Here is a 16,405-nt window from a genome sequence, read left to right on the forward strand (position 1 = left end):
TAACATGCACCACCAGTTTAGCTACATTGAATACTGGTGTCAACTGGAACAGAGTGAAGAAAACATCTCAACTCCCTGGGGGGTCAAAACTTTATTTGGGAAATAAGAAACACGGTTATGTAAGTGATTTAAAAAAAAAAGGCAAGAGTGGGCGCTTTCTTCAGTGTTTTCCCAAGGAAAATTATGCCGGGACCTGGGTGACCCCAAGGCCGAGCGCCACTTTCGAGACCCTGGGGTCCAGGCCCGGGTCGCCCGCGCATGCGCGCCTCTGCTTTTCCCTCTGTGGTGCGCCCCTGGCGCCCGGCGGCGGCGCTACAGCGGTCAGCCCAGCCCCGGCCCAGGAGGGAGGCGGCCGGAGCAAGATGGCGGCGCGAGTGCTGCTGCGGGGGAGCCTGGCGGGAGCCAGCGCCGTGCCGCGTCTCCCGCCCGGCAGCGGCCTGGCCCTCAGGTGAGCCCTGAGGGGGTGAGGCGGGGGGAGAGGGCCGCCCTGGGAGGCTGGAGACAAAGCCGACGCTGCCCGCGCCTCCCCGCGACCCCGAGGCGTAGATTTCTCCCCAGCCCCCCCCGCCATTCCCTCCTCGTTCTGACTGGAAATGGCGCCCCGCTCGCCGGAGCAGGTGACGGGCCGGGCCCACTGCCCTCCCGTGGGGCGGGGTGTGCCATCTGCTCGGGGTGTCCTTCAAGGTCATGGACACTAAGGCCAGTCCCTTCCCCACCTACCTCCAAGTTCGCCCCTGGGAGGGAGCGATGGCCCCGCGGCTGACCCACTGCCTCGCAACCCTTTCCTGCCCCACTGGGGACGGGATGCCCGCTGCCACCTGCCGCCTGTCCTCCGGGCTCAGGCTGCCGGGACACTCCACATCTGCAGGCATTAGGGTGCACAGGCACCCCACTGTCACGTATCGTGGAGTGTCGGGCTGCACAGCCACCCTGCGCACATTGCTCCTGGTGTTGGGGTGTATGGATGCTCTGCACCCAGATACCTCTCCAGCATCCGAGTGTACAGCTCCGATGCATCCCAACTTTACCAGGCAGCAGGGTGAATGGCCACCCAGCATCTCATGTTCTCTGTCCTGGGGTGCGTGGGTGCACACACAACACCCCTGGGTGTGAGGATGCACAACCATTCCGTGTTTACAGTGCCAGGCTGTGTCTCTTCCTGACATCCGTGTCTCCCCCGGTGTTAGGGTGCATGGCTGCGCACACAAGCATCTTCCCACCTTCACGATGCACAGCCACACATGGACCTCAGCATGTGTGTGTGTGTGCACCCCTTGAGTTTCAGGGCACACAAATCCGTATTTCCGTTAGGAGCTGGGCTGGTTGTGCATGTGCATGCAAGCCCCAGGTGTCAGGACAGAGATTTGAGTTTTGGGGTACAGTCATTTGCATGCCCACATCTGATGTGTGAAGGGTCAGACACATGGACACACACATACACAGATGTGCACACATGCCTAGGGTGTCAGAGACAAGCTGCCAAGCTGCAATGAGTCTATGCACATTTTTTCCTCCCTTTATTTGAAACAAGCAGCTGCTTTAAGCTTCTGAGTGAACAGCAGCTCCTGTGCAAGCAGCTTTTTAAAACAGGAATGGGGCAAGTTGTGCAGAGGAGATACTAGGAGATTTTATGTGCATGTTTGGATGTTTTGTTTCAGTTTCAAATAAACTGACACCTGTATAGACCACAGATCTAAACCTGTCAATAACAGACAAGTTGTTTTTCTTTCTCTTCCAGGCAGACATGAGTTTCTTCAAAATCTAAGTGTTCAACATGATATCTCCCACCTAGTTTATGTTCTGTACTAAAGCAGAAGCTGAGTGGGATAGAAGTCTTTTCACCATCATTTTTAATCTAAGCAAGCTATACTCACTGTTAGCCTTCTATGTTCATACAAAAACAACAAAGCTAAGCCCAGAGGTAACATTTGCAGCATAAGAATTTGTTAGCAAAGTCAAGCAGTGCCTTAAGAGAGTGCATGAAAACTCTGATTAATCCCAGAAAATAAACTTCTAAAAGTGAAGTGTTACGGTAATTGCATATAGTGGGGTTCATTCTGTGTGTATATTCACATTTTCATTAGTGGTACTTGGATTTTGGATGAATTTAAATCCAGTAAGTCCAGGTTGGATGAGGCCTAGAGTGACCTGGTCTGGTGGAAGGTGGCCCTGCCCACGACAGGAGGGTTGAAACTAAACGGTCTTTTAAGTTCCCTTCCAACCCAAACCATTCTGTGAATCTATGAACAGGTATGATAATAATATTAAGAAGTTAGGTAAAAGCAGATCTTTTGGATGGTGGATTAGTTTTGAAACAATTTGTGGTTGATGCTCGCAATTCGCGATCCAAAGACATGAATTTAGTCCCCTACTAAGGGGAGCTCAGCTTGGGTACATAGTGCCCACCCAAGTGAACTAGTTCAGGACTGGCTGATTTGTGGGTGTCTAGGATTACACCAGACTCTGGGGATACAGATTAAAAATAAGGTCCTAGCAGCTCAAGCTGGGTGCACTGACTATCTGTTTCTTCAACCTTAAGCTGTTACCATTTTTTATCATGTGCTGAGTGTGTATTTAGTCATGATTTATTAGTCACTGTTCATGGGGAGCTTTACCACTGTAGGGTAAAAGGTTTTACAGAAATGTAAAGCATGACTCACTCCATTGTACTGAAAATTCAACATACCTCCAGTTTTAGGTGCAGTTTAACATTCAAGTCATGAGACTCTCTTAATAGCAGAATAATTTGCTTTTTGATATTATCCCAGCTTACTTTTGCTGCTGATAAAGCTGGTTCACAAAAAAAGCAACATAATCTTCAAAGTTTGCTGCAAACAATAATCCTCATAGAAAAGAGTTACTAATTTGCTGACTCCATTAATGAAGGGGAAGAAACTGCAACAGTTTACAGATCTGAGTTGCAAAAATGAGCATTGCAGGACTGGGGTTGAATTCTGTGCCCCAGAACCCTGTTTGCTGTCCACTGAGCATTAGTGCTTTCTTTAAGGGAGCTTTTAAAAACCACTTGGATTTTTTAGGTCATCTGGAACAGTTTGTGTTCCTGTGGCACCTGATGTAGCTGTGACAACCTGTACCTCACCTCCAGCCAAGATCAGAGATCTCTACACCAGGCAGCTGCTTGCTTTCTATTCTAGCAGCAGCCTTATCATGGAAAATGGCCTTTGAAATGCTTGTACTGATGAACAGCTGCTTAGCTTGCAGCACAGGAACATGTTTGTGCATTTGCCTAGGGCCAGAGAAGGCCTTGTTCTCAGTAAATACACCCTAAGGTATTTACCTATTGCTTCTTAACTTTGAAGAAGCAATTCTGGGGCTGATCATTTCTCTGCTATGCAACATTTTTCTGCTTCTATAGGGTGAACCAATTCATGGTGTTATTTTCAGACACTAGGGCTAGAAGGTTGGTTGTTGAAAACCACTGCTGGTGTGAACTACTTTTGTGTGATGCAGGCGAGCATGTTCTTGAAGAGATTTTTCCCAAAGGAAGTTCAGATTTTCTTTCCTTTCCCTACTTCTTTCTTTTCTTGCTGTGTTTCTTTCTTTTCTTACTCTGTTTCTTTCTTTTCTTACTCTGTTTCTTTTCCTTCCTTTCCCTCTTTCATTTCTTACTTTTCTTTCCCTCTTTCTTTTTCTTTCTTTTCTTTCTTTCCTTTTTTTTTTTTTTTTTTGCTTTCTTTCCTATTCTGTCTTTTTTTTAAATTCCTTAAATGACTGTCACAAACTTTTGATGTCTGGAAGACAGCTTTGTAGCTGAAGATTGATAGCTATCTTCTGGATAGTGATATGGTAGTAGTATAGTCAGCAATTAAGGGTGAAAAGTTGATTTCTGAGGCAGGCAAAGGTTTACAATATGGCTGTAGTGCCACATTTTTAGCATATCGGAGAAATATTTTCGTATTTCAGCAGAAACCCCATGTCAAAAAGAGACAAATTGAAGGAAATGCTTTTTATGAGAAAGAAGAAAAAAAATCTTGAGTTTTGGGTCCCCTGTCATACCTTGGAGAGAGTCAGTTAAATACATCTTGTCCTTCTGCACAGGTTTTGGTGGTGGAGGGATCTTCTGGCAGCTGGAAAAGAGAAAAATAGCTCCTTTAGCACATCATTTTTATAAAAGCACTGTTACCAGTTGCAATGTTCTGAGTAGTCTGTGGTGTAAAGGGAAGTGGTACTACTTCATAAGTGTACTTGCAGAAACTGCATAAAGATTAGATAAAAGGTGAAATTCTTCTGTTTCAGAGAAAGGGAAATGGTGAACGTTGTACGAAAATGTGGATCTGTACTCCTTGTATAGTACGGTTGCCAGAATGGGGAATTGAAATATTTTCAGGCTGTTTGTTTCCTGCCAATCATCATTTTTTCCCAAATTAGACTTTCAATATTTTTTTTTCTATTGAAAGATGCTTTTTAGAGCTATGTTTAAGCAATACAGCAACATATGGCAGTGACTTTCTTGTTTGCTTTTTCCTTACACGCACTTTTTGCTCTTTTTTGCTCTTTCGTCTGTGTACATCAGGACAGACCCAGCTTTCTTGAGCTGACACTTGGTTAAAAAGCAGGTAAATAGGCAGCAAAGCAGCCATCCTCCCATTCTCAGAGTGGAATAGTGCATGGTTAACTGTTGAGCTGTGTGTCTGAAATCTTGGTTGGGGAAAGGGCTGCCTTTACCTTACGGTGAAGTGGCTCAGCGGGAAGTCGTAGTGAGAGATGTATATGTGACTGTGTGTTACGATACTGTTTGCTTCAAACTTGGTTGTGCCTGTCTTCCCTGTGTCGTGGGCATTTTCAAGACCTGCTCAGTGACAGTGTAATGTACTTGTTAATATGTAGGGGGCTGGTATCTTCAGCTAGCAGACCTCGTGAAGACAGTTGGTTAAAATCACTATTTGTTCGCAAAGTCGATCCGAGGAAAGATGCTCACTCCAACCTTCTAGCCAAAAGAGAGACCAGCAGTCTGTATAAACTACAGAGTGAGTGATATTTTCATATTTAACCTTACCATTTCTTCATTCTCTTCCTGCATTTCTCACCTAATGTTGTTGTTTCAGTTCACAATGTAAAACCAGAATGTCTAGATGCCTACAACAAGCTTTGGTAAGTGTGCCTGTTACTGTTTCCACATTTTAGGCATGTTGGTTTGATCACAGGCTGTTCTGTTCTGAAAATTGGCAAATACCATCATTGTTTAGAGTGGGGGTGGAAAAACTGTGCTTTTACTTTCAAGGTATGGTGTTAAATAGATCATAATATTCCTAGAGAAAGAAGGCAAAAGATACTTTCCTCAGTTACCCCTGTATCTTCCCTCTTGGATGTGTCATTTTCCTCAGCTGCAGTTTAGGATAATGCCTTTTATGAAAACACTGGGAATGTTTGTTGGGATAACTCTTACCCTTCCCATAGCTGTCTTACAATTGCTAGTCCATGTGGGTAGATCCTGGCACAATGGCCCATCACACTCCAGCTGCCATGTAGGGATGTGTTGAGTGTTTATTCTCTGCATACATGGAGGAAAGGGAGAGATCACTGCTAAGTGGAAAAAAATAGATTTTAAACCCCTAGGGATTGGCTTCCTCTCAGCTCATCTATATCCTTGTACAAAAGTACTGTTACTGAGATCTACTAAAGAGCTTGGCAAATCCATGGATAAGATCTTGGCAGTGGGGTCATACCCTCCAAAGGGAGCAGGACTGTTAAGGGATTTCCAAAAGGTTACAGTTTGATAAAATGTACGAATTAGTAACATTTAAAATTTACTACTTTAAGGATGAAATTGCAGAGATATTAGTCCTATTCTGCCCACACCATCACTCCACTGTGAACTGCCTTTTCAAGAGCTGTGTGTTTAAATTTGGAGATGCAGTGAGCTTCATGTCTGGACACAGCAGTGCTTTCTCACTGACACTGATCACCTTGTCACTTAAATGAAGCATACTTAGCATAATAATACCTAGTATTTATAGTGTGATGTATTGATGAGAACACCAGCTGGGCTGGAGGGTGGGAAAGTTCACAGTTCACAGAATCACAGAATCAGCCAGGTTGGAAAAGACCTTTGAGATCATCAAGTCCAACCTATCACCCAACACTATCTAATCAACAAAACCATGGCACCAAGTGCCTCGTCCAGATCCCCCCCACTCAAATTTGGATCCAATGCCCATGTACTAGGACCAGAGAACTGCTCATGGTAGACCAGTGCAGCTCTCCCTCTGGAAGAACTCTTCCCTTCTCTTCACCCTCCTTTGTGCCTGTAGAACAAAGGGTTTCCATCTCACACAGGAGAGACCACAGGGTTCATTGTGGTATGGACTGCTCCTGTTTAGCTGTAGGAGGGTTCAACTGTGCTCATTGGCTCATCTTCAGTGTAGCAGTGTCCTGGCTTCACACAGCCTGCTCTCAGAAGCAAGTGCCCCTCCCTGCCCCAGATGGGCAGGAAAACAACCCCCCAAAAAATCCCTCTGGGTTCCTGGTTCATGTTCTCAACTCTCTTACTGGTTGGCTGCACAGTCATGGGTAGGGCAGCTGACTTCTCTGTGACTTTGTGTTCAGCTTTGAAATGGGCCTAGACAACCCAAAAGTTTCCTTGCTATACAAACACAGAAATGCACATTCAGTCATAAGGTATTTTTAGCTTTGTTGTTTTAAAAAATCAATACACAGAGAAGCACAATTAGCATTCAAAAAGCTTTCTGTTTAAAAGCTTCACATAAACATGTCCAGTTATCCAAGACAGGGAACCGCTTCTCCACATTATCTCCTGAGCTTCCTGAATGTTGAGTGAAAGCAGAAGCTTTCATTTTCAAGAGAAAGAAACTGCTGACAGCCATCAGATGAAGGACGTGTGGTTAGATTTATCCTTTCCAAACCAAACCAAATTTAAGTCTTCCAGGGAAGGAGAAAAGAATAGGGTAATTGAAAAACAAACCCTAAGTCTGTGAATTTCCCTTCTTATTCTCCCTAAATTAAAGATGAAGAGATAAATTCCTTATTCTGTATCAAATCAGAATAAAGGATTAGTCAGCATTAATTCCTCACTCTGTATCAAGTCAGGGTAAGGGTTAGTCAGCATGTGTTAAGAACTAATTAATGAAGACAATTAAAAGAGTACTTCATGAATTGCTGTGGTTAAGGACACCCCTTCTGAAGAATTAGGAACAGTTGGTTTTAGAAAGAAAAAAACTGGTGTTCATAAGGTATTCTGTGGGTGGTTGTTCCTCTCATTTGCAATATTTTAGGGTTATTGCACTGAATCAATATTCCCATTTAAAGATGCCTTTCTAGGATCTCGTTGTGCTTTGCAAAAATGAACTGATGGTGAAACATCTTTGCAAACATCCTTGGAGAGTCATGGTATTATTTACACTGTGTAGTGAGAAATCTTGGGGCACAAATTGGTGATGAGTTTTGCTCAAGGTCATCTGGAGAGTCAGTGGCAGAATCGAGAGGAAAACTCACACTGAATGATTTTTCAGCCCAAGATGAGGCTGCTTGCTAATATTTGATACTGTGCAAAGACTCATTGCTGTGAGCCAAGCTGAGTAAGAGGAGGTTTTCAGGAAGAAAAAAATTTACTAAAATGCAAAGTTCAACCAGACTAATTGACTTACTCATCAAAGTACAGTGCCTTAACCAAGTTGACAGGCAGGCAGTAAAACTTAATTCCCTAATGCCAATGTAGGCCACTTGAACAAAAAAAAATTAAAAAATACCAGTATAAATACTGGAAATAGTCAAACCAAATTTTGTGTCAGAGGTATGTTTAAGGCAGTTTCCCTGTATGCTTTCATGGGGAAGTTGCCTCAAACCAAACCCACTTTCTCAAATGGTGGAAAGCTATTAGGCTGCACACTCTGCAGTGCAATCATCATTTAGTCTATCAAAATACTTGGTTTTATTCATTCGGCCCACAGAATTAATAGCACTGTAATTGGTACAGAAGGCTGCCCTTGCCTGGTTTTGTTTCTACCTCCCTTGATTAAGAAATGCTTTTGCTGAAGCAAATCACCCCTGTAGTTAGGCTGCACTTTCAGTAAGTGAGATGTCCTAATGTTTACTTTCCTAATCTGTTGGATAACCTTTTAGGTGCTAAGACACAATTTATTGCATCAAAACAATCCTCCCATGCTGTGTATTTGTCATAGAGTCTAAGAAATGGTAACACTTACCTGACTTTTTCATAGTTTTGTAGCCATCTTTCCCCTGTGTAGCAGATTTTTGTATTTCAGCTTTTCTCTTCTGCAAAGTAGAGCTTGTGAATTTATGGTACCATGAATAATAAACGTGTGGTGATTTGTTATACTTATCAGCTGTAGCCTCCCTGAAGGCAATGCAACATAGTGTCTGTATTCCTTGTTTTCAAGTCAAGAGGTGCTGCCAAAGATTCATGAAGAAAAACTCTACCCATGTGCACTGGTGGGGACTTGGAACACGTGGTACGGAGAGCAAGATCAGGCTGGTAGGAGATAGAAGTACAACAGAATGTAAAACCATACAAGTGAAACGTGTGCTTGGCAGGTTTCTTCTCTTTAAATCATCTCTGTTGACAGTAAAACCTTGAGCAATGTATCCAGTGAGGGTGTGTGTGCATCAGTTATCAATACCTGCATTAACATGTACAGTGCTTGCTTTTTGTCTTGTTGTTTGGCAGTAAAGCATTTAATTGCTGAAATTTGTCCTGTTGTTAATGCACTTGGATGTTTTCTAGGTGGTAGATGAACAGCTGGGGGAAATGCTTGTAAAATGTGGTCCTGTGATATTATGTGGGCACAGATCACAGGGTAAAGGTTTACAAAAACAGAAGTTTATCTTTCACTGGTCAGTGTAAAAGCTTAGGAGGAAAAGATTTCTGTTTGTGTTCACATAAGGATCCTGCTTAACTCTGCAGATTGTAAGTACTGGGACTAGAAATTAGTGAAGAGCTGCTACAGAGGTAACCACAAAAAGTAGTGCAGACAGAAAACCTTAAAAATTTCCTGGGTTCTGGGAAGTTGAAGGAAAGGGAAGCTACACATATGGAGTGGGTTAAAAAAAAATCAAAATGAATGTCAGTGCTTCCTTTTTAAAGAATATACTCATGTACTCATGAATTTGTCCTGCATTCACAACATACTGAAATACCAACACTGAGCAGATGTGAAGAAGTAGCAGTAGATAAACCAAGCAATGCCTGAGAATCAATCCTGAAAGTCAAAGGGAAATTGGGGAATGAAGACAATCAAGATGAGATTTTGTTAGCCAAGGCTCTTTGGTTGCCTGTGTAACACATTAACACAGACTGTCTCTGTAATTGTATCCACAGCCTGCCTCAAAGATCTTATTGCCACAGCTCTAGCAGTGTAATAAAGCAGATATTGGGTTTGGACTTGTTCAATACCTGTGCCCATTAATATTAAGTGGATGTATTGAATTTGCCCTGAGGATGAGGCAGCAGAAGCAGGCACACTAGATGAATTTGCTTTTGCAGTGAAGTGCCTTACATTAGGCTCATTTTTTTCTCTTGGAAAAGGCAGAAGGCTGCTCTAGAGGAGAGAAAATAACCTTTGTGACTCTTTGAGGTGAAATATTGTTGCCTTGAGATACTAAGTGCTTGTAAATAAATCTTGTTAGGATTTATTAAAGGGATTTATTATGATTTCTTAGAGAATGCTTTGAAAAAAATCATATGTAGGTACCTGTTCTGAAGCTGGTTTTTTATGGGGAAAATCCTAGCAATTATAATAATTCCAGCATGTTCAGATTATCTTCTGCTTTATTTAATGTAATGCTTACCTCAAAAATAACATTTGCATCATTTTCATATGCTACAGAAAGTGTGTTGCTCTTTGTGCTTGGGTAATTTACTGAACTAAAAAGTCTACCCCTGTGTTGCCCTTAGATGAAATATAAACCACATTTTTGGAGTTAAGTCATCCTCTTAAATTGAATCTCAGTTTCAGCTATAAAGCCATCACATTTTACTAGCACAGCAACAAAAAGTCCTTTCAGAAATGTCCCTGTTACCTTTAGAGCTGGATGCAAAATTTCCCAAGAGAACCCTTGTCAAGAAGCAGATGATTCCATTATCCTTAAAAAGTTCCAATGTGTAGTAGTGCATTCTTTAGGGAGAATCTCTTTTTAATCCTGATTTCTGGTTTGTTTGTTTGGTTTGGGTTTTTTGTATAATTCTATAGTATGAAGAGCATTTTTTACTGTGGTATTCCATAAGATTTAACATTGGTCTGTGACATCCCTTAAAAAAAGCTTCCTTTTTTTTCTGTTGCAGTCCATCTGTGGAGATATGAGGGAGGTTATCCAGCTCTCAATGAGGTCATGAATAAACTCCGTCAAAATAAGGTAAAATCCATTGGTTTGGTTAGAATTGCTTATTTTACTCAGAAGAAAGAAGAGTCAGTGCAAGAAGCCTGCACATTTGAATACCCACCTTTACTTAAATATTTCATCACTGCCTGTATAAACTTAGAAACCTCTTTGGAAAAGGATTTCTTCTCCAGAAATAATCAAAGTTTAATACCTGAATATTTTATTGAACATTTGCACTTAGTGTTGTGCAAACATGGCACTTACTTTTTAACGTTCCAGGGGAATCTGTAGGGATTGGTGGGATAGGCTGCCCAGGGAGTTTGTGGATGCCTCCTCCCTAAGGGTGTTCAGGGCCAGGCTGGATGAGTCCTTGAGCAGCTGAGTCTAGTTGGGAGGTGTCCCTACCCATGGCGGGTAGGTTGGAGCAGATGATCTCTAAGGTCCCTTCCAACCTAAGCCATTCTACAATTCTACAGTTTAAAGGATTTCAGTGTCCCAAAACCAAAAATGAGAGTGATGAGACTCTGGAACATTTTACCCTGAGAAGTTGTAGAGACTCCAACCCTGGAAGTGTTCAAAGCCAGGTTGGATTAGGCCTTGAGGAAGCTGGTCGAGTAGGAGGTGTCCCTCTTTGTGGCAGGGAGGTTGGAACTGGATGATATTTAAGATCTCTTTCAACCCAAACTGTTCTGTGATTCTATGATTCTGTGAAAGTAGCATTACAAAACCTCTAAGTCCCTGGATGTTACACTGCTGTATGTTGGTGAAACCTAATCCCCAGTTTGACAGTGCCCACGTTGCTGTTTTAGGAGTTCACAGAGTTCCGCAAGGAAAGAGGTAACATGCTTCTGTCCCGCAAGAACCAGTTGTTGTTGGAGTTTAGCTTCTGGAATGAACCTGTTCCCAGAGAGGGGCCTAATATTTATGAACTGAGATCCTATCAACTTAGAGTAAGTTTAAATTTTCCCTTTTTTTTTCTTTTTTTTTTTTCTGTTAAGCTCTACGCTGTCGTAAAATGTTCAAAGAGTGTTTGTACAACTTCGATGGAAAGCAGACCTCATCTTAAAAATCTGGTTCTTATCAAAGCTGATGTCTGAGGCATTGTTGCTCTCAAAGTGTGGGGTCCAAAATGAAGGCAAGCTCCAACAAGATGCTAATATCTGCAGGGTTGAAAAGCTTGTGTTTTTTGTTTGAGAGAAGCTTCAGGCAAGTGAGTTAAGAGGCAAGAAATGAAGTAAACAGAGCAATTACGGAGGGTTCTAATACACTTATCACTTGAAGGAAGTGATTTGGTTAATACTTAGTGTTCTCCATACAGAAAATGTAGTGAAAATTGGCCAAGTGTTCTAACTTTCTTTAAACTGCAGTTTTAACAGTCTGTTTTCTTTTTGTAGCCTGGAACAATGATTGAGTGGGGAAATTACTGGTAAGTGTTTCTTTAGCACTTGCCTTCTGTTTGAGAGAGGTGTGCTTAAAAATCTTCCAAGTGGAGGTGGCAGAATGGTACCAAAGCATTTCAGTCACCCAGCTAATGGCCTGCTTTGGTGCTCATGCAACTTGTAAGATGGTTCTTTTACCTTTAATTTAGACTTTGAGGACAGAAAGAGGAATTCTGTGTACAGACAACACTGTGGGCTCTGTGGTTTGGCTTTCCTTCACATAACCCTTTTAGTTGGCTGTAACAGAGCAGAAACCATTTATTTTCAGCAGAAAGCACTGCTTAGTGCAGGGTGGTGATTAACTCCTCCAGACCATGTTGATCTTTTACAACTGTCACAAGACCACTAAAAGCTGGCTTACTTCTAGTTTAAATAAGCAATTCTTGGCTCTTTTAATCTTTAAAAAGTCAAGTTGCTCCTTAAGAAGCTATTGAGCAGCACATTTGTATTTTAAGACATAGGTTAAAAGCACCTGAGACAGTCTCCTGTGGAGTATATACTTCTGAGTTTGTCTTATTTAAAAACAGTTTAAGTTTCTTTCAATTTACATTCACTGTCCTTGAAGTTCTGGTTGATAATTAAACAATTTGGAGTGTTTTCAGTTATTTTGACAAAGATGAGGGCTTGGATTTTCATATGTGCTGTTGCCATTGATGGCTTTTATTTAATTATAGTCATCTAAATAAAGTAAGTTGAATTTAGAGTGTTTATGGAGCAGGCACAGTCATAACCAATCTGGTTTAGTAGATGCAGCAGATTTCTAGGTAGGACAAACATTGATCTTATTTACACAACAAGTCATGGAATGCTACACAGGACAGCTGCATAGCAAAGCTGCATGTGAATAAAAAAAGTTGGATTCCACTACCACAAAACCTGTAGTAAATGAGTGTGGCAGAGACAGTAGAACTGCAACTCAAGGATTTACTTTTAGAGCAACCTGCTATAAAAACATCCTGCCACTTTACACTACTCCAGCAGTTACCTACCTGAATCTGACATTGAACAATGATTCATGCACAGCCTAGGAAAACTGTAAGCCTCTCATTTTGACTCATTCTAACTCATAGCTAGGTATATTTTAATTATTTAGAGCTGGAAAGCAGTGTCTTGCAGATTTTCTTTCTGATTGAAATTGCTGGAGTGTACTGCAAATGCTGTTTAACAGTTTGGCTTCCTTTCAGATCTTTCCATGATCTATTTCCCTACCCAGACCTGCTGTTGTTCATGGCTGCTTTGCTCTTTCGTAGGGCTCGTGCAATTCGTTTCCGACAGGATAACAATGAGGCAGTTGGAGGATTTTTCTCACAAATTGGACAGCTGTATATGGTTCATCACCTTTGGGGTAAATTTGTGTTCTCTGCTTTTTTCTCACTGCAACAGCCCCTAATTGATTGTTGGCTTTGCTCAGGAGATAATTTTTTCACAAAAGGCAAAGGAATGTCTTAAAATGGCTTTTTAGTTTTACATCAACAGTGATGGTTTTCCTCATTTTTGTGTAGGTTCTTCAAACAAGCAAGCAGAACACTTCATGTTTTGTTCTCTTTCCATCAACAGTTTCTCTTGGCCCTTTCTTATTATGGACTGCTTGTTTGCTTCCAATATCATAAACATGCCAAGCCCACATCCTTCCATCTCTTTTCTCCATCCCCATTCATGCCCAAGTCAGGTTTTACAGTTTAGTTTCAAGCAGCACATGCACCACATCTGCAAAAAGGAAACTCATGCATTTGTTTACATTACTACAGTGAAGTGTTTTGGCTTCCTCTCTAGGTTAGTCTTCATAGATGCTTAGCTGCTTTTCATGTTAGGATTGTTTCAACTTGAAGAAACTCATTGTCTAATACTCAGTTTAGAAAACATGCAATTTTATCTTCACATCTCAACAATTCAGAATATTCTATTCCAATATTAGAAATCTGACACCACTCAGACATTGCTGTTCTCTGTTGCATTATTTGTCTTACCTGTGTCTAAGACATTCTCTTCCCCATTTCCTTCCTTTTGCATTGGTTTGGGAGCTTTTCCTTTTTGTGGAGAAGAACTTCTGATTTTTTTGTTCTTTCCCAGTGTTGGCAGCCTCCTGATTATGCACTAGAAGTGCATTCATGTGGAGAAGGAGAAGAAGTTCCTTCTAAGGTTTGTGTTTGTTGTTTTCTCTCGCCAGCTTACAAAGATCTCCAGACCAGAGAAGATATAAGGAATGCTGCCTGGAATAAACCTGGCTGGGATGAACTAGTCTATTACACAGGTAACCTATTAACTTCATTGGAATGCTGGAGGCAAACATTTGTGCAGGTCATCATTTTTGTTCTTGAATGTATTCCACATGATAAGTTCTGTAACTCTGCTGTGTCTGTCTCTCTGTCTGTCCATTTTTCTACTGGAAGGGAAAGGAGGGAGATTTCCCTGAGCTGTAAAGTGAATTTTGCAGTTGATTATACAAACTAGGAAAAGTTTCCTAATTGGTAAATAATTGCTACATTAGTAGTAAATTTTTATACAAGCACCTCTCCTGTTGGAGAACAGATTTGTGTAAATGTTTAAGTTTGCATGTAGAAATGTAGGGAGTCAGTAGTGGCATTTATCTGTATATTAAATCATTACCTCTAACAGTTCATGGAGTACAGAAGCCTTGTTAAATGTGTTCCTTTGAAAAGGGAATTTAGACTTTGGAACTAGAAGCCAGGAGATCTTTGACATCAGGGATAGCTTTCAGAGCAAAACTCACCAAAGTATGCTAAGCACATCAGATTTTGGCTTCCATAGGGTACATTTCCAAGGAAGTATACCAGAAAAAATATCAGATAGCTTCCATTGTGGTGAAAATGCAGAGAACTCTTTACCTTCAGAGGAGCAGACAGATTGTATTAAAAATCACTTGTTCTCAAAACTGCTCTGCTTCAGTTACAAAGTGCTGGTGGTTGCTGATGAGTTGGCACTAGCTAGGAGAGTAATTTGAAGACAATGATATCTGCTCAAACTGAGTATGCAGAACTGCTAATGATCTCTCTTGGTGAAATTAAACCCTGTCTCAATTGTTTTTTTCAGTGCCCCTTATTCAGGAAATGGAGTCCAGAATCATGATACCGTTGAAGATTTCTCCACTTCAGTAAAGTCACTGATTTTCTTGTGCCTACATAGATAAAGTGACAAGTATTTGTCTTAAATTAATTTATGGTATACATTGTATATCATAGTCTGAAATATAAAAGTACTGTATTGAGCTTATAAAAAGAGATCTCTTTTCTTCAGAACCTGATCTGATGACCTTTTGCTCTTAGGGATTGTACCAGGAAAAAAAAAAAAAAGAAATACAAAGCTGTAATTAAAAGGTTGGTTAATTGAAAACAAGTACAAAGACATCCACGAGTTCCTCTGTGAGACAGCTCCTCAGGTGAGGTATGGCAGACGGTGTTTGATTCTTCAGTGCTCAGAGTTCAGCAGCAGAATGGGTGATAGAGTTGCTGAGGCCTTTCTGTGGCATTATACTGACTGAAAATTTTAGAGCCCTGAAGCCCTCAGGCAGTTTGGGGATACACCTAGCTGTTCTAGTAGGCCTGAAATCAGTAAGTAGCTCTTAATTGACAAATGGGCAGTCATTAATTGAGGCTGATACTGTTTGTCAGGTGGTAGCTTATGGACAGAGTGTGGTCTTCTGTTTGCAGGGACTCTGAAGGCTGTGCTGAAGCCAAGGCACACGTGTAGGTATCTACACCTGGAATGAATCCTGTGAGCTATGCTTTTCAAAGAGATACTGACAAGATGTGGTTGTGTCTGAACATTCTTCAGGGGATCAAGTTCAGTTAAATACCTTTATCACTGCAAATAACTTAGAGGTCTGGGAAAAGGGGTTTAATTTAATAAGCAATTGTGACTTCAGACATATGCTTGGTCAGGTGTTTCACTTACTGTACAGTAGGTACTTCTGAATTGATGTGTGAAACTGGAGCATGTTGAGTCAGTAGGATTGGCATAAAGTGGTGTACCATTATGTCCAGTTCTATTTTGGTTTCACTTTTTTAGACTAGGCTATATCAACACTTTTGGTGTCTGCAATGATGTGAACATCCTGTTAAGTGCAAATAATACTCTCAAGTGGCTACAGTGTAACATACAGAATGTACGAACCAGTTCCTGAATGTCCACTTTGTACATTTCAATGAGTTTTCAGGAAGAACATACCAGTCAATAAAATCCTTTTAATTTTCACATTTTACTGGTACCTCCTCTGTATTACACTACCTGTGTTTTCTCTCAGCTTGCAGTACTTATTATGAATAATGTGAATAATATCACAGAATATTCCAGCTTAGCCAACATCACTCTTCTGTGTCAGGGCCAGCATTTCCCAGCCTTCTGTTCTCCTGCTCCAAAATGAGTTCACAATATCTCCATTACATCTCATTTTGCTGAGTGTTCTTGAGGCCATAAGTGCTGTGGTGATAAATACCAAATAGGTTTTCAGTTCAATTTTCCTCCACAAATTATGCTTAGTTGTTCAACTCTGATTTCTTCTCTTTTCCCCATGTGAAGTTTCCCATGTGGGCTTCTCCCTCTTGCCTTTGCTTGAATTTCATCTTCAACAAAGTCAGTATTTCATCTGATTCCTGTCTGTGAATTTTCCTCCTGTGGCTAAGTGCTTAAGA

General features: G+C 41.3%; 1 protein-coding gene across 1 annotated transcript; it reads left to right on the top strand.

The window, feature by feature from the left end:
* The first annotated feature begins 362 nt into the window (after positions 1 to 362).
* NIPSNAP2 (nipsnap homolog 2) lies at positions 363 to 15,950 on the top strand. Its single transcript, XM_054394122.1, has 10 exons — positions 363 to 448; positions 4,849 to 4,988; positions 5,067 to 5,112; positions 8,379 to 8,473; positions 10,280 to 10,350; positions 11,127 to 11,267; positions 11,712 to 11,743; positions 13,007 to 13,101; positions 13,924 to 14,007; positions 14,808 to 15,950. The coding sequence occupies exons 1-10, from the start codon at positions 363 to 365 to the stop codon at positions 14,870 to 14,872; spliced, it is 855 nt and encodes a 284-aa protein (XP_054250097.1). The 3' UTR covers positions 14,873 to 15,950.
* The last annotated feature ends 455 nt before the right edge of the window (positions 15,951 to 16,405 follow it).

Source organism: Indicator indicator, chromosome 30, assembly GCF_027791375.1.
Source record: "Indicator indicator isolate 239-I01 chromosome 30, UM_Iind_1.1, whole genome shotgun sequence".
NCBI classification, from domain to species: Eukaryota; Metazoa; Chordata; class Aves; order Piciformes; family Indicatoridae; genus Indicator; species Indicator indicator.